The 23,506-nt window shown below is 36.3% G+C and overlaps 1 protein-coding gene across 1 annotated transcript; it reads right to left on the bottom strand.

Annotated features, from left to right (window-relative positions):
• Positions 1–877: 877 nt before the first annotated feature.
• Positions 878–21,671, bottom strand: LOC138691222 (putative phospholipase B-like 2). The gene is made up of 7 exons (XM_069813017.1): positions 21,333–21,671; positions 16,848–17,094; positions 16,453–16,550; positions 13,965–14,132; positions 10,492–10,717; positions 7,003–7,331; positions 878–2,267 (listed from the first exon to the last, which is right to left on the bottom strand). Exons 1-7 carry the CDS (start codon positions 21,569–21,571, stop codon positions 1,841–1,843), a joined length of 1,734 nt encoding a protein of 577 aa, XP_069669118.1. The 5' UTR covers positions 21,572–21,671; the 3' UTR covers positions 878–1,840.
• Positions 21,672–23,506: the final 1,835 nt, after the last annotated feature.

Here is a 23,506-nt window from a genome sequence, read left to right as displayed (position 1 = left end):
AAGATCTCTAAAAATAAGTTGTAAGGTATATACAAGTATTTTGATATTTGCTTAAGAAAGGTAACTTTTTTCCCCTTGCGCTAATAGTTTTTTTTTTTTTCATAAATGTGTTACGTATTTTACGATCCCTTGCTTTGTGAATAACCGTACTATGAAACGCCTGTCTATTTATACTATACGCACATCTTTCGATCAGATGAACTCCAGTATAAACAATGTCATCCCCAGTAAAAAAAATAGTGTCGTAAATCGGAAATTACATATTTCTTTCGTAAATTATTTCCAACGCTGTTTTACTAGTTGGAGGCATGAAATTTTAATAATAAAATAGTGTATTTTCAAAGTTTTTGATGCCTATTTATTGAAATATTTTACAGCATTATTTTACTGGGGAATAGCATATTTTTACAAATTACAATTTTCGAGTTACGACACTGTTTTACTGGAAGTGCGATTATTATGTCTCAGTTAATGATTGTTAACCTTGCAGAAAGCTCGCTGACGTAGTGCAAAGATTCAATAATGCTGAATTAGCCGATATTCGTCTAATGTACGGAGCAGCAGGAAAATCTGCTTGGCAAGGGAGCTCTAGCGGCAAAGATTCCCAAATAGTCGGATACCAAGTTTACAGATGTTCGTTGCCGTGCACCAAAGACTCCGGAGATACAGGATCTCTTCGTTCTGGAAATACGTATTAACGAACCTGAAAACATCAGACTTTGATTTAGTAACCATACATGATGTTTTCTTGTTTTACAAATTGCCAAAGTCTGCTAATTTATAACGTGACCCAGTGATTAAGATATTTCATTTCCAATACCCATAAACACAGAGAATGATAATAATTAATTGATTCACTAGCGGACTTATTTGTGTTAATTATGTAAGATTTGAGCGGCTTACAGCTGTTTCAGTGCTTTACGCACCATCCTCAGAGCCTACTAGATCACGGCGTCATCTCGAACTTCTCTGCCTGTTATGTGGGTGTGTTTGATTGTTGAAAGGTGTTGAAGGGAGGAGTCAAATAGTGTATGTGTACTGAAATTGATCTGTGTGTTGAGAATTTGATCGGGGTGTGTTTTAGTGTGTTTGTATATTTCGTATGGTTCTAGTGTGTTGAGTTTTTGGTTCTTGGGTTGTATGTGTAGGATTTCCATGTCCGCATTTATGTTATTGTATGTGTGGTTAGCATTGATTATGTGATCGGCGTATGTAGATGTATTGTGTCCTCTGGTTATTGCTTTAATGTGTTCTTTGTATCGAGTTTGGAATGATCTGCCTGTCTGTCCTATGTAGAACTTATCGCAACTATTACATGTGAGTTTGTAAACACCTGTGTGGTCGTATTTATTTGTTTGTGTTTTTTGTGTGTTAAGATGTCTTTGTAGTGTGTTTTCTGTTCTGTATGTTATGTTGTATTTCTGCTTTCTGATTGAAGATGCGATCTTATGTGTGCTTTTGTTTTTATATGTTAGTGTGATGTATTTCTTGTGTTCTTGTGTTTGTGTTGTGTTTTGCGTGTTTTTGTGTTTGTTAAGTTTTTGTTTTGTCTTTCTTATGGTGTTGTCTATTATGTTTGGATTGTATCCGTTTTCTTGTGCTATGTATTTGATTGTGTTCACTTCTTCATTGTAGTGTTGTTGGCTCATGGGTATGTTGAGTAATCTGTGTACCATTGTCCTGAATGCAGCATGTTTGTGTTGTATGGGCTTCAAAATGGGTAATAATTGTTTTTATTGAAATCCGACTGTATTACAAAATGACTGTAAACATTCTGTATGGAAAGCTTACAAAATTCAACACTGCCCCCCTTTTGTGCCCTGAATTCTTCATAGCGGTTTTAGTTCCAATCCCATCTGTGCAGAACTGGTCCAAACTGCCACATGTCAGGCTGTCCTAGATGTTTTGCGTGTTCACTTGGCACGGAAGTCCACGTGAAGGGAGGGATATTCTTGTTGTAAGCGGGACCCGCGTAGGCGATGAACTGGAAGCTGGAGACGAGGTTCGCCGTGGTCAGCTTCATGTCCGTCGCCCCCTGCAGCCGGAAGCCCAGGCTGGCCAAGGGGTATCTGCCGTCGACTGGGTTCAGGTCGCCGCGCGGGGCGACGGCCAAGGCTGCGTTGTGCCCCGGGGTGCAGTTGCATCTGGACAGACTGTCCTGCGTGTAATTGTTGGAACGCATGAACGACATCATGCGTGCGGCATTCACCACTCCCCGGTGATCTCGTCTGAATATGAGGGCTCGCGGGTTATTTTCGTAGGTGAACCTGCAACATTGCGGACATATTGAGTGCTGTTAACAATAAAAAAAAATTATTCAAATCAACTTTACAGGGAGTTATGCCTGAAAGCTTGATTTGCATAATACACTTCACTGTTCGTTAACAGAAAGCCACAATTTAAGTAACACAGAGTTAGTGTGCACTCGAAGTTGGTTGCTTGACGGTTGTCAGCCCACTTTGAGGTCTGTGGGTATAGAGGGAAAAATTGGATCGGTGTCGGGTAGAGTTCCCGGGTAGCTCAGTTGGTAGAGCGTTGATACGTTAAACCAAATATCCCGGGTTCGATGCCCGGCCCCGGAACAATATTTCCCTCGAAATTATTCAAATCAACTTTACAGGGAGTTATGCCTGAAATCTTGATTTGTACCCTTTGTGTAGCTGTTCAGAGACTAAGTTCCAAATATTCAACTTTTAATTTAATAATAAATTATTATGCATACTTAGGTGGGTGTTATTAGTAAAACCAGAAATAGTTTAACATAGTACTATAGAGCATTCCACGTTAAGAAAAAAGCATTGGTTTTATAGGCCTTGCCTAGTACATTATAGAAGCTATGTGATAGGCGTTTCCATGGCAACTGATCATTTGATGGAACAGCCCCATATGCTCAATGCTTTTTTCTTAACATGAAATCCTCTGTAACAATGGTATTAATTTCCAAATGAATTCAGTTCTCTGTAATTACATACATATTACTAAAAGTAGGGCCTATATTCAGTTCAGTTTCAAACATCTCATTGGCGTTGTATTGATTTGTGAATCGCTTCCATTTTATTAATTGCATTGTTGTCTCGAGACTAGGCCTCATAGAATGAGGAACCGATTATAAAGTCATTAATGAGAAGGCTCCGCCTTGTTAAATTGAAATGCTGGAGTATGAAGACAGAAATCAAAAGAAATATAAAACTTTTATTTCAAATTCTAAACATCCTTTCAGAGTTATAGTTCATGAAGTGCACATATTGACAACAGGAGTCGAAGGTGATACTGACTTTTTTAACGTAAAACGATATGCGCTTGACATCCGAGAGATCCGGTCACTCTTTGTCTTAATATGCGCGCTACGTCATGCACAACCGCGCTGTCCCGCTCAGGCCGGGAATAATGAGAACACCCTTCGTGTAGCTGTTCAGAGACTAAGTTCCAAATATTCAACTTTTAATTTAATAATAAATTATTATTCATACTTAAGTGGGTGTTATTAGTAAAGCCAGAAATAGTTTAACATACCGTAGTCTAATTCTAAAGTTCTAACAATGGTATTAATTTTCAAATGAATTCAGTTCTCTGTAATGACACACATATTACCACAGTCTAGTACTGGGTGTTCATTTCAAAGTGTGTCATGACGTCACTGTTGTTGAGTCACCGATTTGAAGCGAGTTTCAGCTTATATGTCAGAGAAGTTGCCTGTTATTCAAGGCGTTCTTCAATCCGAACTTGAGAACGTGTACGGTATAATTTGAACGTCATAGCAACAGATGGCGGTCTGTACTGTCTGTGTGCTACCATAACCTCTTTCGAACTGTGTTTTGCTCCGGCAAGTCGTACGCAGGGTATTTGTTATCATCGGTTGCGTACGGTAACATTCCACAACACAAATCAAATGCTCCGTGTCCATGTTGACCGTCGAAGTTAATGTCAACAAATACGTAAGTAATCGTCTTAACCCTCTCCCCATATCCCGACAGTACGTATTTCCAAACAGTTCACATTCCTGCCACTACCGGCGTTACCGTACGCATCGGTACGTACTCTTCAGAATGAACGCCGTACTTGCTAGGCAACTTCTCTGCCTCCTAGGTAATACACCTTTGCGGAAGTGTAAGAATATTGAATTCTCTAGGCTCATCGGCTAGCCATATGACGGCATACAGCGAGCCATGACACACTTTGAACTGAACACCCAGTATATACAGTCGCGAAGCTCAATACGTAGTAAATATGCAAATATTAGATACAAATCTGGCTTTCAGGTAGTAGCTCCCTGTAAAGCAGGTTTGAATAATTTCAAGGAAAAATTGTTCCGGGGCCGGGTATCGATCCCGGGACCCTTCGCGAAGATCGATCCCGGCCCCGGAACAATTTTTCCTTGAAATTATTCAAACATTAGATAGTTGCTCACCACTAGGATCGCTAATATCGCCTCATTACACGCAATGCAAAATAGTACCGTCACAGTCTATTGTTTCTAGCATCCTCAAAACTCAAGCTTCGTGACTGTATATAGTAGACTGTGATATTACTAAAAGTAGGGCCTATATTCAGTACAATTTCAAATAACTCATTGGTGTCATATTGATCTGTGACGTAGCTAACGAGAAAGACAGGCTACGGCGCGACGTCACATTCTTAGTCATAACATGGCCAACATTGAACAAGTTTATAGCTATATAAATGCACGTTTAACATGAATATAATATAGAAATTCCTTTGTCTTTTAGAACTTAGAACATGTATTTATATTAGGCGATTGTCAATATGGCCATGACTAGACCATGATAATCACGTGACTTCAATTCGAGCCGAAGACTTTCTCGTTAGCCACGGATCTGTGAATCGTTTCCATTTTATTAATTGCATTGTTGTCTCGAAACTAGGCCTCATAGAACGAGGAACCGATTATAAAGTAATTAATGACAATTTAAATGCGAAAGTATGAAGACGGAAATCAAAAGAAATATCAAATTTTTATTTCAAATTCTAAACATCCTTACAATCCTAACCATGCTGACAATAACAGCATAAATGTTTCACGCAATTATAGGGATTCCTCATCACTTTTTTGTTATAACTGTTGTACATACATTCCGAAAGAACTTGGTATCTCATTATAATTTACACACTAGGTAGGCCTAAGCGTTCACTGATCCGCAACTTACGCTCCGCAAAAACTGCACGAATCGCAATAGTTATGTGGACTGCTTTCACTGATCAGCATCAGGAAAGGATTTGGAAATGCGATTCGTACGGCTCTTGCAGTGTGTACAACTAGGATCAGTGAACATATACCTGATATACCAATCCTATAAAATGCACAACTACGTCAAATTCGATCTCCGTTATCTCGGACGACAAACGCGCATACGTACTCTGACACACTGACTCGAAAATATACATATAACAGTTGTTCACACGAGAAAAGAAGAAAAAAAGGAGGAAAGAAAAGAAGAATAAATGAAATGAAGGGGAAATAATACAAAAATACTTCATTTGTGAACAACGGTATATTATATTAGTAGAGTCAGAAAGTACTGGAACTTCGGGTGGCAACGCCGTGCTCTATAGGCAACTTCTCTGCCTTATCCGTGTGGCATGTGACCTACTCTCCAGGCGTATAGACTCAGTGCGGCTGCGCATGAGAATGGGGATGACTAATGTAGCCGGAAACCAATCGAAATACAGTACAGCTTTCCGCTTCGTTTAGTGAAGTCGTTTAGGTGTATGTGGTAAAATGAGCTTGCAAGAGCAGAGAGGTAACATTAAATTTTGCGTTAAACTCGATAAAACATTTACTGAGTAGCGGTAATAGCGGTAACTGGTTAGTGGAGACCTGATTGAAGGGTGGACCAGGATCCAACTCTCTTGCACAGAGTGATCACAGGTGACGAGACATGGTGTTTCCTTTACGACCAGCAGCCAAAGCGGCAGTCTTCAACGTGGAAATCTCCCGGCTCACCACGGCAAAAGAAATTCCGTGCCGACCGATCAAAGGGGAGAGTAACGCTTGAAGTATTCTTCGACATCCAGGGTCTCGTAAATTTCGAGTTCATTCCTGAGGGTCGAACTGTAAGTAAGGAGGCGCATGTTGCAATTCTTCGACGTCTTCGTGATGCAGTTCGACGAAAAAGACCCAATTTGTGGCAAGGACAGAATTGGGTTCTCCGTCATGACAATACCCCAGCACATCAGTCGCTCTCGGTGAGCGAATTCCTCGCACAACACAAAATACCTGTCCTTCCACAGCCACCATATTCTCCAGATCTTGCTACAGTAGATTTGTACTTATTTCCAAAAGTCAAATCCCTACTCAAGGGACTGCGGTTTGCGTCAGCCGAAAAGGTAAAAATTCATGCGACAAGCGCTCGGCGGGAAGTGACCAAAGATGGGCTGCAGGAATGTTTCGAAAAGTGGTATGGACGCTGGCAGAAGTGTGTCACAGGGGGCGTACTTTGAAGGCGGTGTTGTGTAAATGGTTATATGCCATCTGCAACAAAGGCATCTACGCATGTTCGCACTGAGTCTATACGCCTGGAGATTAGGTCACATATCACACGGACAAGGCAGAGAAGTTGCCTATAGAGCACGGCGTTGCCACCCGAAGTTCCGGTACTTTCTGACTCTACTATATGCAGGATGTTTCAAAAGTGATGGTACATACTGAAATGGTGTAAAGTCGACTGCATACTAGGTTTAATAGAAGGAATTGGACAGTTTGTATAGTTAAGATCCGCCACTGACTTGTTGTTTGTACACATGGACACATACCGGTACATAATATCTGAGATAAGTCTTCTAACATCACGTATTGAATTAAAGAAAAAACAGAGAACTTGGGCTGTCTAAGTAATGCTGCTCAGCCCGGAACTTAAGATTATATCAGCCTGCAGTGTCTGATTTGAATTTTCAGTAAAATTTGAGGTATGATTGCGAACAAATGGACACACTTTCCACGCAATTAATCATTCTCCTGCTTATGAACGAATATCATATACTTACCAAGATCCATATTGCTCTACCAGTTTAGCATTACCACCCAATTTAAATATGTCAGAGAAATATGGAATGCTGTAACTCGGCCAATATGACTGCTCGTTCAGAATGTGTGTGTTGTCCTCGTATCTGATATATCCTGGCAATTGCTCCAGCACCCACAGTAAGTGCTTGCTGAGTTCAGACGTGCGCGCCTGGATTTCAAAGAGCTTATAATCCACAACCATCCACTGGCTGTTGCAGGTTCCGCTGTTGTACTGGCTGAACAGCTTGCACCAGCATCGCCCACAGTCAGCCAGTCTGCCTGCTATTACTGCTCTGAACTGGGCCAGCATCTGAAAAATGCGACAAGCACACGTATTGTGGTGAATTGGTGGTTATAATTAGGGCTAGGATTCTTAGATAAGTAAATATTTTATTTGCACTGTAGTAGAAATTCGTAATTGTGTTTTAAGTTTCGGACAAGGTCACCTCAGCATATATTTTAAATTTTATTTCACTTAAAATCATATATTTTGAATTTTTTTAATGTAAATACTGTGACAGTCGGGAGTCGATCGCGTCCCACAGAGGTCGGGGGTGCACGAGGGAAACGAGCGACGCAGCCACCTTCTTCGCTGCGGCCGCTCGGGTCTGGAGGGGACAGACGTAAGAGGGGGGCGCGAGGTGGTGATGCGGACGCGACGAAGGGTGAGGAGGGAGTAAAGCAGCTGGTGACTGAGGGGAGAAATCCAGAGAAGTCTGTATAGGCGTCATCTTCTAGGCATCTGTCGATTGTTCGCGAGATCGTACTCTCCAGAAACTATGGTTTGGTTATAAATACAACACGCGAGTGAACTTGAGCAGTGTTGTTATAGTCGGGTGACAGCAAGCCAGTCAGTCTTGTGTAGCAGTGAAGCCAGCTTCGAGATCGGAGTTCGACTTGAGTGTGTCCGCAGCTGTGTGAGCATCCGAAGCCCTGAGTTCGAGTGCAGTGGACCGCAGTTAGGGGGACCTGAGTTCGAAGTTCAGTGGACTGTCTCTGAAGGTCTGGGGTTCGAGATACTGTGAACTCGAGTTACTGAGCTAGAAGAATTAGCCAAGGCAAACGAACTGAGAACTGACAGTTCTGATTTGTAAATAGTGCTCTGTGAACATTGGTTAAGATTAACAGTTCATTGTTGTTCTCAATAATCCAAGTAAATTGTCATTGTCGTCTGTGGAGTGCAATAACGAATACTGTGTTACTGTGTGGAGTGGAAATCCCATTGTTGACGGGAGTAGAATTAAATTGTAGAAAGTGACTATTATTGGTGTGAGAATAAAATTACATTATTGTTTTGTATAAAAAGTTACAATACATATTTTCAAATATTTACACAAAAACATAAAAATTAAGTTTTCACCAAATAATTTTCGACATAAACCCCATTTCAGATTAATCATCAGTGCAGTTGCTTAGATGTGACGACTGGTAACTGATTCTCGGAATTTCCTATCTGTGGAACTGCAGCCTGCTCTCTCACCACAAGCGATAAGAGCTGTCACCACTAAAATTGTACTTTAACTAATACACGTAAACATTGATGTGTCATTTAGGAGTGCTTTGTAAGTTATCATAATGCTGATTCAGGAAGAAATTATAAGTTCATAAAAATCAGCTGCCTTTGTTTCCGTTTCCAATCATAAACATGTCTTTAGGGAGTGTTCTTTCTCGATGGCCACGGCGGTCTTTTTCCCAGTACAAGGCAGCATTCCACGATAATCGTCAGTCATTTGTGGGGATGAATCTCATTGTGTATTGTAATTTTTCAGCAGTTGAGGAGGCAGCATAATTTATACTGGTGAATTACTGCATATTGTTTATATTCACATAAAATAATCGAACATAATTAAACATTTTTCCTTTTTTTGTCACATATTTTCCCGATTTTTAGCTCATAAAAATAAATATTTTCCCCATTTTTAGCACCTAAAAATCCGAGCTCTGGTTATAATGAACATTAGTGTGCTTGCGTTATATTGGAACTGAGCAGTGGCGGCTGAAGCCACTTTGTCTGAGTAGTGCCAGAACATTCAAGTCAGTATCGTTTCATATCGTGAAAAAAATAATAGACCTAGTAATAAATTAATATAATAAATTCACGGAACTTTGAAGTTTTCTAAATTGTTCCATACTTTAATTCTGTGTTCCAGTAATTTTCTGCAAAGAGTTCAATGACTTTCTAGATAAAATTGAGGATATTGTTACCGGATGTGAACTAAATCCATCACACCTTTCTTAGAATAATGCTAGATACAACAAAAAAAGAACAACAAATCTATTTCTTTTTACATAAACATAGTAGGCTATTCCCTATTTCATAATTAATTTTTGTACGTCGTTACTGAATCATCCTGTATATTTATAGAATCAGATCCAAATTTTGCAAAAAAATATTTAGGAATGCCTCAAACGTAGTGACTAGTTTTGAAATGCCCATGGATAGTAGCATGAGGTCTATATTAGCAAGAAAAATTAAATATTTTGAAATTTATATTACAGAGAAATGAAACAATAATATTTTAAAAAATGCATGATATTATTTCGCTGTGTGAAAATGAAACCGTATTGGCTAAAATAATTATAATACAATATTCAAAGATAAACCACACATGTTAGGCCAATTATACAGTGTTCATAGATTTGATCAGAAACGTAAAAAATTATATATTATAGTTATATGAACATAATAAATATAATATAATTATTAAAGAAATTAGTAATTAGCAGTCTCCTTTAAGCCAAGCAACAACGTGGTTCGATCACCTGAACCAGCCGTCGTGGTAAATAGTCTCTGAGGATGGAGAAGCATCTCCGAAACATGTCTGACTATTACTAATTTCTTTAATAATTGTATTATATTTATTAGTGTTCATATAACTGTAATATATAATTTTTTACGTTTCTTATTAGAATACAATGTTAACAGAATAGGCTTAAAATTGAGTATGGCAAAAAAATCGAGGAAATTAATATTTTTAGTATGCAAAATCGTGTAAAAGAGGAGAAATGAGACAGGTAGACAAGAACTTTACAGTGATCTAATTAAATTACGCTTAATTAATTATAGGGAAATGAAAAGGTCATGGGGACAAGAAGAATAAAATATAATAATTAATTCCAAGGAATAACGGATGGGTTTAGTGTGGTGAAGGTTACGTTTATGGAAGTTAAGCAACAGAAAAGGAAACACTGTGAAAGATGTTTACCAAAGAGAAGATGTGATGAACTTAATATTATGTCCGGAAACTCAAAACTTAAGAAAATAATATCATAGACAATCGCCGAGGAACCATAACAATCATTCTAAGGGGCAGAAAATAATGCAGAGTTTAAAAAAATGTAGACTTGTCATGAATAATTGAGGACCATAGCCTGATGACCTCGAAATAACGGATCTTTATGATCGCTGAAGAAATATACAGAGCTTGGATGTTCATATACAGCAATTCGTACCTTTTAGAATCATGTACCTGTCTTTCAGGGACCACATGCTGGTACATGGAGTGATTGTTGTTTCCAGTGGTCGTCCTTAATATTGTCAGTTTCTCGGATGTGATGTAAAAGTCGTCGCCCGATTGGATTTGCCCAGGATACGAAGAAAATGACATCGCAAAGCCTGGAATAACTCTTGATGTGTTGCCCAGGACTCTGAAGGGGAATATGTACTTCTTCTGCAGCCGCAGCATGGACTGGTAGCTGTCAACATGATCTCTCTAGTCACTAGTGAACTGCACTAGAACATCAGAACATATCATGCACTAAAATCGTATCAAGTAACAATTACTGCTTAACCGAAGTATAATTGTCTTGAATTGCTGCTCAATTCCGGCAAGATATAAAATATAACCGAATAGGAGAGGCAACAGGTTGTATTATTATTTTGTGCGAGATCGTGCGTATTTGCTTGGTTTCCGCACAAAACCAATCCGCGGAAAGTCTAAAATTCCACATTCACTATTCCCAACCTAACACACATAACAATTTCCCTCTTCTTACCGCTTAAGTGACATATTGATTTTACTGCTTTAGGCTTTTAACATATTATTTTTAGAGACGTTCAATATAGTAATAATTATAAATTGGAAACTTACCACTGCAATTTCACCTAAATTGCACTGTTAATTATTGTTTTTAAATATTTGCAAAAATTAAGTAAACTCTACAACACCAATAAAGTTACTGCATTCGTGATGCAAGTAACATTAAGGAAGCCGTGAAAAAATCAACAAGATTCCAGACTCATCATAGACTGGGGGAAAAAAAAGACAGACGTATATCACGGCCTGCTGGAGTATAGTAAACACAGAAAACATTTTAAAGCAACAATGTTGAAGATAGATATTTTTGTTTTGCAAATTTGCCGTCATTTAACAGAAACCAAGATGGAGATGCAACTAATTAGAAATTCCTCTTTCAGGTATGTAATAAACGATCTTGGCACAAAATAATGTACGATACACGAGCGGTATGTTTTCTTTCAATTCTCGGAAATTAAAAAAGCTCAACTACGTTTCGCTTTTCCAAACTTTTCCTCGAACATGAAAACTACAACATACCGCTCTTGTAACGCTTATTACTATTTTCTATGATAGTGCGTGAAGTACAATTTCGCGCACTGTTAGCAGTGTGTGAAGTGAGCCTTTTCAACACCAGTGCGTGAAGTGAGCAAAGTGTACATGAAGTAATAATTTGAGGCTACGGAAGAAAAAAACATTTTATGGCACACATTCGTGAAGTTGTATTTTGACAATCGTGTACCTATTTGAGAAACTCCTCAAGCCTCGTTTCTGAAATCCACACTCCTGTAAAAATACTCCCAGTTCACGAACTTGTATCATAAATTACTATTATCTTGAAAAGTAAGCAAAAATGGGCAGAATTGTATTAACATTTTTTGTCTGAAATATCTCAAAGATTAACCCTCTGAAATTAATGACATTACGTACAGTTCACCGAGTGGAAACTCTTTTGCTATTATTATTATTATTATTATTATTATTATTATTATTATTATTATTATTATTATTATTATTATATTTAGCGATACATTCAGCTGCATATGTTTTTCAGCGTGTAAATTGAATGTGAACAAGAATAGACGACGAATTTTGCCTGGAGCCCTTATTACGGACAGGGTTCTTTAGGTGCCGCAATTCTACGACACGGACTTTCCACCTTTATTTTCCTCCCGGAGGAAGCCATGCCAAGGATTTTATGACCCTTTAAGGTCTCTTGCCTCAGCCGGGTTTTTAACCCATGAAGTTCGGATCCAAGGAATAACATGACTCTAAGACCACCGAGGCCGACTTTTGTTCGTAGCTTGTAAGTTGCGGAGAACGCGCCCCTATCTGCTGTCCTCTGGTCAAGAATTTTACTGTGGAAGGAGTGGATTCTGTGCAGGAGAGCGCCACAGCAACAAGGTACAAAATTGATTTAATTACTCTGATAAAGTCACTCTTTCATAATAGCAAATTATAATGGCCTTTTATATGAGTCATGGACTTATAATTTCCTATTGTACGTTCATGTAACTTCTCATTATCAACAGGTTAAGGCCGTAATAATTTTCGATAACAGGACTTGTGTGATGGCTGTCAAATGTGAAACATTGCTAATATACAACAGCATCAACACAAATCAAGTGTTTAAGATCTATTTTCTTACTTGAGAATCAGTGTAAAAATGAATTTAATGAAGCTTAAATATATTTTAATTATTTATTTTTTTTATTTATTACATATTTTACCAATTTTTGGTGCTTATTTATGTACATATTTCTCACTTTCATATTACACAAAATCCGGGCTCTAAATGAATCATTCACCCGAACAACGTTGTAAGCAACGAAAAGTAAATTTTACAGGAGAATTAATTATAACGTTGTTCTCCTAAGCAGTAACTTCAAATATCCGTAATGATGTCGACTGTTGGTTTAGGCAAAAACAAAGTTTCGCATCGCAGGCAGGACAGACATGGTAGAAGTCGATAGCCAGTTACGGTGAAGTAAACTTTAAGGTAGTGGTTTCCAACCTGTGGCTCGTGAAGCCTTGGAGATTTTTCAAATTGTATTTTAATTGAACATAACTTTATCATGTTCTCTGATTTTCCTCAACTTGCTAAAAAGTATTTTGTGCTTATGTCAGAATTTTGAGCTAGAATTTAAGAGCAATGACATCGCCTGAGTGACTTCTCTTGACTCGCAAGGTCTTACCTACCTGTCTAACATGTTTAAATTTTTTAATTCTATCAACACCAGAATAAATAAATAAATAAATAAATAAATAAATAAATAAATAAATAAATAAATAAATAAATAAATAAATAAATAAATAAATAAATAAATGAATGAATGAATAAATAAATAAATAAATAAGTAAATAAAGAAATGAATGAATGAATGAATAAATAAATAAATAAAGAAATGAATAAATAAATAATTGAATAAATAAATGAATAAATGAATGAATAAATGAATGAATAAATAAATGAATGAATGAATGAATGAGTGAGTGAATGAATGAATGAATGAATGAATGAATGAATGAATGAATGAATGAATGAATGAATGAATGAATGAATGAATAAATGAATGAATGAATAAATAAATGAATAAATTAATAAATGAATGAATAAATAAATAAATAAGTAAATAAGTAAGTAAATAAGTAAGTAAATAAGTAAGTAAGTAAATAAGTAAATAAATAAGTAAATAAATAAGTAAATAAATAAGTAAATAATAAGTAAGTAAATAAATAAATAAGTAAGTAAGTAAATGAGTAAATAAGTAAGTAAATAAATAAATGAATAAATAAATAAATAGATAAATAAATAAATAAATAAATAAATAAATAAATAAATAAATAAATAAATTTCAGTTTTCAGGACCCAACTGCACTTCATGGCAGCCAAGAACAAGCGTGCTAATGGCACTGTCCGATCTTACCTGGAACAGGTGCTGTGCGCTGTGTATAAATCAAAAGTATTCGGTATGATTTTAATAAGGGCTGCACACGACCCTGAGCCTGGCACGATGGATGGCTCACGAATGTTCGGATTGTCACTGTCAAAAGCAGCCACAAGGTCCTCCAAGTCTCCTTGAATATTCATCCACCTGCAGAACGAAGAAAGTCATCAACTGTGGGACTCTGCGTGTTTGCTAAATGAACCTCATTCTACAAATACCGCGTCACACTACATTTAAGTGTAAGACCTAGTGGCAAGATACCTTTAGCTGTTAATTGCTCAGGAATGGATAGTGTAATGGTAATACAACCTACAGGGTGTTTCAGAATTCAACCGAAGAAATTTATCTGGTTATAGAGGGGCTGTAGACAAGCAATTTGAGAGAGAAATATCTGAGTTATTAGTTGTTAACATTTTGTACTCATAATTCAGTATTAAGATGAAATAGGGGTAAGGAATGGAACGGGATGGTTTCAGACCTTATTAAATATTGGGTGAAGTCCAGCTTTTAAGAACTAATAACCGTCTTTCAAAATTTAGCTTCTGCAGAATCTGTAAAATTTCCGGCAAATAATGAGACAGTGCGCCACTGCACTGCTTTCTGTTTCACCCTCAATCATTTTCGTTATTATATATATTTTAGAAGAGAATTATCGGCATGGAGCAATGGTTTAACGGATAACGCGTAAGACATCAGGACAGAAGGTAGTACGCTCGAGTTCCACTGTGTGTTTTAGTTGCTTATTTAATAACGCTGTATCAACTATGCGGTTATTTAGCGTCGTCGATATTGGTGATAGCGAGATGAGGTCGAAGATTCGCCGTAGATTACCTGACATCCGCCTTACTGTTGGCAGGCAAGCGCCTCAGCCGACTGAGCTATGCCGGTGGCCTTCACTTTGGTTTTTTTAAATTTCCAATAGACCTACCTCAGTGGTGTACTGGCCCAAAAATATTTCACGCCATTACGTGCTAGTTTGTACCCGCAACCCCATAAATTTCTTCGGTTGAATTCTGAAACACCCGGTATATGTAAAATAATCAGAAAATAAATATCTTTAATAATATGTATTGTGTTTTGTTGTAATTACAATAGTTTTTCCTTTATTTTTACAATAATAAACAACTATCTGCAAGTTTTAGCCTATATGTGACATTCCAGATGTCTAAAGTTTTCTAGTCGGTCCGCCTCGCTCCATTCTTCATTCAATTATTTGATGGGGAATATTTGAACTATTGCGGTTCAAAATCTGATAGTTAAATATCAGGAACCATAATTAATGGGATATTTTGACATAAATGCGCCTACGTATATCGAAGGATAACTATGTCTAGATGTAATTTCAACAGAGGAGGTACTGACGTCAAATTCTTCGGAATTAAGATTCCGCTGTCAGTTAGATACTTTTATTTGGCGGGATCATCAAAAAATTATGTACGTCTTTCGGTAGGCCTACTGGAGCAATGGCGAAATATAAAAATTTTATGCCACGTTTTAGAGTTTCTTAGTAACAACATTAAAGCTATGTAGAGTCAACAACACAAGTCAACAAGCATTGTTGCTGTTGTCGCCATTTTTCTTAATTTTATCAGATTTATTTTATGATTATATATGTCAAAATACAAAACACGTAGATAAAATATCGTATGCGACTAGTTGCAAAAGTACGAGGCGCGTCCATAAAGTAACTTTCCCACTCGTCCCACAGCTAGCAAACCATAATATGTTTGCGCGAAGCAACTGCGTGTACGTGATAGAGTAATGTCCTGGCATGGCGCATGCGCTAGCGGAACTTCCCGAGTGCTGTCAGTAGCTTCGTTGCATTGGTTGAAGATGCACGCTCCTATTCCAGCTCCCGCCGAGTGTGAAGTGCGGTCAGTGAATGCACAGGGCATAGCGCCGATTGAAATTTATCGTCAGCTGTGCCAGCTCTATGAGCAAGCAGATGGTGCGTTGCTCCACAAGGTCGTGTATGATGATGGTTGGCCTCCCACTGCGCTCCTCGTCATGCACATTTTGGCGTCCTGCTGAAAATTGTCTACAGCAGCAACGCAACATCTGCTTGTCCATGGACCTGGCACAGCTGACGATCAGTTTCAATCGGCGCTATGCCCTATGCATTCTAAAACTTTGTCACTGACCGCACTTCACACTCGGCGGGAGCTGGAATAGGAACGTCCAACTTCAACCAATGCAACGAAGCTACTGAGAGCACTCGGGAAGTTCCGCTAGCGCATGCGCCATGCCAGGACATTACTCTATCACGTACACGCAGTCGCTTCGCGCAACATATGGTTTGCTAGCTGTGGGACGAGTGGGAAAGTTACTTTATGGACGCGCCTCGTAGCTTTATTGCACTCGTGGGTCTTGAAAAGCTGCACATTTGTAACTAGTCGTACATTATAGCCTACTGTTGTCAATCAATTAATACCTCCATATTGAAGGAATTAGCTGTAATTGTACTTACAATAAATCGTAAAATGATAATATCTTTGAGACATCTCTCTTAATCGCACGCGTATATCCATCGGCGAATCCTTTTAGTTGCTGAAAGATCAAATTAACCTAAAAAGTAAGAAATAAATCAAACTGAATACGAATGACATCAACACAGGAATAGTGCAATAAATTAATAAGAAGTAGATAGCTGTTTGAAATAATATATAATGTGCTTGTGTTTTATTTCGTACTGCAAGAGCGTGAAATTAAATCCACTCGGAATTTTGGCACAATAAATAGAAGACACGGTGTAATTGCAGGATACTTTCAAGAGAACCTCGTGCACGGAAAGGCCTTCCCAATTGAGTAGAATCTGTGCATTGTACCCACAGAGCACAGGTCTAATCAAATAATAGTTCTGACCTGGTACCAGTACGGTTGTGAGCTGTTGTATCTGGAAATCATGCCGTGAATCCATTTGAGATTTCTCTTCAGGTATCTCTGAACTTTCTGGCAGGTTTCCACTTTATCAGCACAGAAATTATTCAGTGTGTTGGTCCAGTGCATGAACACAAGATCGTGTGTTAACATTGCCTCCAAAAATCCTGCGGAATATGCCTGAACCTCATCCTCGTATCTCTGATTTGTTTGAATCATTAGGAAGCCCCACCTGGAAATGAGTGTCATTGTTAGTTATAATACTTTGTAGTAGCATGGCTACTAACATTTATGTTAATAACTGTAATAATAATAATAATAATAATAATAATAATAATAATAATAATAATAGTAATAATGATAATAATAATAGTAATAATGATAACGATAATAATAATAATAATAATAATAACGAAAACTTTGAACGATAAGGACACTTCACTGCGCTGTCTCATTATTGGTATTAAAAAACAGAGGAAATTCTCTGACCAATTGATTCTGAAGCAATTTGAGTTGATTTCTTTGTTTGAAAAAATTCCACATTCACGATCAATAAAAATCTCTAGATAATTCTTCGTGATTTTGGAGAAATCTCACACGGCTGAACACTTGCTTCCTTTTAGCAGCTGTGTTTGTTGTAGTTGTTGTTGTTTAGTCAATTGTCCGAAGACAGGTCTGAACCTCACAAGTGATACCAAAAAGACACTACTTATGAGGCAACTAGGCCAGGAGATAATGGTGTAAGGTGGCCAGTTCCTTTCCCTCTCCATTGCATACATCGTTGACTAGCTACATATTACTAATCAGACTTCAGATGCATACAATCAATTGTTCTTCCTCTGACACATATCGTCAAGTGAGATGTACTGCTGATAATAGATGTACATACCAGCCAGGATCTCAATCAGAGGATCAGCTGTATTTATTGATTTATATTTATTTATTTGTATTTATTCTTTTGTTTATTTATTTGCTTATTTATTTGTTTGTTTATTTATACTTATTTATTTTTATTTGCTTATTTATTTATTCACTTATTTACTTATTTGTTTATTTATTTGTTTGTTTATTTATTTATTTGCTTATTTATTTATTTGTATGTTTATTTATTTATTCATTTATATTTATTTATTTACTTATTTATTTGTGTGTTTGTTTATATATTTGCTTATTTATTTATTTGTTTATTTATTCACTTATTTATTTACTTATTTACTTACTTATTTGCTTGTTTGTTTACTCATTTATTTATACTGGTAAAGTTCAGATAAATGAACCAAAATGAAATAAATACACACGTAAGAATCTAAGTGTCATATTTGTGAATATGTTTTTAGTGGAATAGCAATTTATATACCTAGCCCTATTACATAAGTAAGGGTCAAGTCCAGACTCGTTCTTTTATCGTTTTATTAGGTGTCCATAAATGGCAGGACACGTACGTGTCAATAACTTCAATGTATATTACAACTAATTTTCCTGGAAAATTTGAAAATGGCACTTAAATCCTTATTTACTTCAAGTCTTTAATTATTCGTCATGCCATGTTTAAGGCGCAGAATGTACCCCTAATATTTAGGTGGGTAGTTCTTGCTTACTGCAGTGTAACCCTCATAGCATTTCCTCGGATAGTTCACGCTGACTCCGTGCCGTGACGCCACAATGCCTGGACTCGCGTTACGGAATGCGCGCGGCTCGAGTCTTCATAGCGAAGAAATTTTCTCATGGAGTATAGGATCGATGCCCACGTAACTTCGTGATGAATTTGGAAAGCTGCCTTAGGTAGCGAAATCCGGTTACGAAAACCAGCTATAACGATTTGTGGGGTCATCGTGTTAACCACACGATAACTCCGTTCTGATTTGATGATCGTTCACCTTTGCGGAGGCCAGTAGTTGACTGCTCGGCCCGACCCTTAATGGGCTGTTGCGCCGCGGAATTGTTTTGATTTTATTCAGTTAATTCACACTGAACCACTGCTGTAGGCTACATAGTCTCTAGAATACATTAAAACGGATAATTAACACTGAACTACTGTCATAGTGCACAACTTTATCTGTAACCCCAAAATATGTAGAGTAGTTGTTCACACTGAACCACTGCTATAATCTCCAGAATATTTATGCGGGTCATTCGCACTGAATAATTGCGAATCACCATAATATTTGGCAGGTAGCTGACACTGAGTCGCTTTCATAAACCTCATAATGTAAATAACATCCTCCCTCGTCATTTCTTAACACTGTGCGTGCTGCAGCGTATGTACAGTCTTAGCAATAATTAATGGCACAGAGATATTTTCAGATGGCACAGAGATATTTTCAAATGACACAGAGATATTTTTAAATTGCACAGAGATAGTTTCAAATGACAGAGAGATATTTTCAAATGACACAGAGATATTTTAAAATGACACAAAGATATTTTCAAATGGCACAGAGATATTTTCAAATGACACAAAGATATTTTCAAATGGCACAGAGATATTTTAAAATGACACAAAGATATTTTCAGATGGCACAGAGATATTTTAAAATGACACAAAGATATTTTCAAATGGCACAGAGATATTTTAAAATGACACAAAGATATTTTCAAATGGCACAGAGATATTTTTAAATTGCACAGAGATAGTTTCAAATGACAGAGAGATATTTTCAAATGACACAAAGATATTTTCAAATGGCACAGAGATATTTTAAAATGACACAAAGATATTTTCAAATGGCACAGAGATTTTTCAAATGACACAAAGATATTTTTAAATTGCACAGAGATAGTTTCAAATGACACAGATATTTTCAAATGGCACAAAGATATTTTCAAATGGCACAGAGATATTTTCAAATGGCACAAAGATATTTTCAAATGGCACAGAGATATTTTCAAATGGCACAAAGATATTTTCAAATGGCACAGAGATATTTTCAAATGACACAGATATTTTCAGATGGCACAGAGATATTTTCAAATGACACAAAGATATTTTCAAATGGCACAAAGATATTTTCAAATGACACAGAGATATTTTTAAATTGCACAAAGATATTTTCAAATGGCACAGAGATATTTTAAAATGATACAAAGATATTTTCAAATGGCACAGAGATATTTTCAAATGACACAGATATTTTCAGATGGCACAGAGATATTTTCTAATGACACAAAGATATTTTCAAATGGCACAAAGATATTTTCAAATGACACAGAGATATTTTTAAATTGCACAAAGATATTTTCAAATGGCACAGAGATATTTTCAAATGACACAAAGATATTTTCAAATGGCACAGAGATAGTTTCAAATGACACAGAGATATTTTTAAATTGCACAGAGATAGTTTCAAATGACAGAGAGATATTTTCAAATGACACAAAGATATTTTCAAATGGCACAGAGATATTTTAAAATGACACAAAGATATTTTCAAATGGCACAGAGATATTTTCAAATGATACAAAGATATTTTCAAATGGCACAGAGATATTTTCAAATGGCACAAAGATATTTTCAAATGGCACAGAGATATTTTAAAATGACACAAAGATATTTTCAGATGGCACAGAGATATTTTAAAATGACACAAAGATATTTTCAAATGGCACAGAGATATTTTCAAATGACAGAGATATTTTTAAATGGCACAGAGATATTTTCAAATGACATAGAGATATTTTTAAATGGCACAAAGATATTTTCAAATGGCACAGAGATATTTTCAAATGACACAGAGATATTTTTAAATTGCACAGAGATAGTTTCAAATGACACAGAGATATTTTCAAATGACACAAAGATATTTTCAAATGGCACAGAGATATTTTAAAATGACGCAAAGATACTTTCAAATGGCACAGAGATATTTTCAAATGACACAAAGATATTTTTAAATTGCACAGAGATAGTTTCAAATGACACAGAGATATTTTCAAATGGCACAGAGATATTTTCAAATGGCACAAAGATATTTTGAAATGGCACAGAGATATTTTAAAATGGCACGAAGATATTTTCAGATGGCACAGATATTTTCAGATGGCACAGAGATATTTTCAGATGGCACAGAAATATTTTCAGATGGCACAGAGATATTTTGGAAATCCCAGAAAGGAGGTACTGCGCATGATCAGAGGACGAGCGACCAAGTTCACAAGCGAACCACTAGTTGAGGTAATAATATTCCTTCTGTTTAGTTGTATATGTCGTCCCTAAGCAATTAGAATAAGTGCCAGGGAAAGAATTTGGCATATATACGAGTAAGTAGTGCGATAAAAACTTTTTCACCACCAAGAGTCGCGCCATCAATTGTTTCTAAGGCTGTACATTTGCTTTACATCGACATACAGAACAATGAGCTGTTGCTGATCTGTTTGGCATGCACATTTCCTAAGTTTGCGGTAATATTTTTCATCCGCCAAGAATAATTACAAATTTTGTACATTTCAGACAAACAAATTCTGCAAACTTACCCCGTTTCATTTATTTTGTTTTGGAAAAGCGCCACTGCAGCATAATCTGATGGGATTTCGTAACTAGGGCCGGTTTCGTTCTCATTTCTCTCGACGGTTATGACGTTAATTTTGTGTTTGTCCCATAAGGCATACGCACACGTGGGCGTGAAATCTGATTCTTCTGGAAGCTCGCCTCGGACATGGAAGTACAGTGAAAACTTGGTGAAACATATCAACAATGCTAGCGAGACGTGCATCTTGCATCGACAACGGAGAAAGACTGGGGCTGCATTCTCATTATATGGAATAGCTTTCTTATCGAATGGGACAAGGGGTGCCAAGTCAAGTCAGCATTCAAGTGTAGGAGCTATACAACACCGAGTATCAAGGATCCTAGATGAATGAAATATCTGGCTGACATATACACTAAAGTTAATATACAGAGTCTAACTAATACGTGGGGAACCTTTGGGAAACGGATACAGGACTTGAAAATAAGCAGAAAAGTTCATGTAAATGTATAGTCAATTTCGCTGTATCGCTTAATTACAGGTAGTTTTATTTCATTTGGTTTGTGTATTACATTAGTGCGTCATGTTTATTAAATCAGCAGGCCTTGTAAAAAAGAGAGGCTGTACTTATTATTGCCACGCCTATGACCATCTGTGTACCTATTTATCACATATTAACAGATCCACTTTTTTCAGAAACCATAACTAGAAATTTGTAATACGGAAATCTCCGAACATTATAATTACTGGTAAAACTACGTAGAACTGATGTTATACACTTTTAAATTTTACAAATCGCAACACACATTTCGTCTTTATTTTTCTTTCATTCGTCAATGATATTATTAATTAATTTTTTTTTTAAATGCTCTTTTATTTGCAGATCACTTAAAAATATCTGAAGCAATTCATAGTTTAGATAACTGTTGAATTTCAAAGGAATTTAAAAATACATTAAATACATAAAGCGAACTTAAATTGCCATTTAATATAAATAAGTGTAACGCAATTATATTCTCCAGAAGCTCAAAAGAATTTTCGTATAACTATGATCAAGCTAAATCTTATTAAAAAAATTAAAGGTTTGGGTGTATTAACAAAGGGCATGAATTTCTCCAAGAATATTACTACTATTGTTTGTAATGCATATAAAATGTTAGGTTTTATCTCTCGTAACTCCAAATATTTTAATATACCTACTTTACGAAAAACCTTCTTTTTTTTTTTCATTAGTTAAGTCAAATTTAGAATACTGTTAGATGATTTGGAATCCAATGACAATTAAGCGTATAAATTTGCTTGAACAAGTTCAAAATAAATTTCTAAATTATCTGTGTTAAAAAAAATAATTTTTATCCACAATAAGAAACATATAGTACATTAATGATAATTTTTGACGTTTCCACCTTATCACACAGAAGAGACTTCGAAGCTTGCCTATTTTTACATAAATTTTAAATAAATAAATAATATATAAATAAATAAATAATATATAAATAAATAAATAAATTCCCTTGCAATAAACGGTGTTTTATTTATTCAGTGGTTGCTAAGTGACAACACAGGTGACAATCTGACTTCTTTTGTTCGTAAATACTATGATACAAATCTCTCTTGTTTTAACTTCATATTATAATATAGGAACTGAAAAAAAAAAACTTTTATAGCCTTATCATGCCTGATATAATTTTATAGCGATTTATTTTACGTCTTCTCAAACAGATCAGAATGTATAATGATCTAATATAGTCTAGTCAAATCCTGGAAGTGAATTCAACAGATAGGTCGTTATTTCTTTGTCCTCTTTGATAATGCGGCCGAAAAGTAGTCCCTGAACGTTGAATATTTTTGCATGTATAACACGGTGTGGAAACCCAAAAATGTCGAACTACGTTGAATGTCTTCTGTCATACATTTTCATCCTACACGATTGTACACCCTTGTTTAATTAGGTATCAAATGTATAAAATTATTGAACAATAAAATCGATGTATTCGTGCGTAGCTCATTATAAACAACGTATGTAACGATCGTTTCATATGCTAGAACAATAGTAATTGTTAAAATTAAATGTCTGAAACGAATAACATTTGGGTATATGAAATACACTCTACCTTGTTTCCAAAGTATTGACGTATTGGGTTGATGGAAAGCATAGACAAATAAATAGATGGAAAGAGT

Source organism: Periplaneta americana, chromosome 16 (genome assembly GCF_040183065.1).
Source record: "Periplaneta americana isolate PAMFEO1 chromosome 16, P.americana_PAMFEO1_priV1, whole genome shotgun sequence".
Taxonomy (NCBI): domain Eukaryota; kingdom Metazoa; phylum Arthropoda; class Insecta; order Blattodea; family Blattidae; genus Periplaneta; species Periplaneta americana.
Note: the sequence above shows the minus strand (reverse complement) of the source record. Positions and strands in the feature narration are given on the sequence as shown.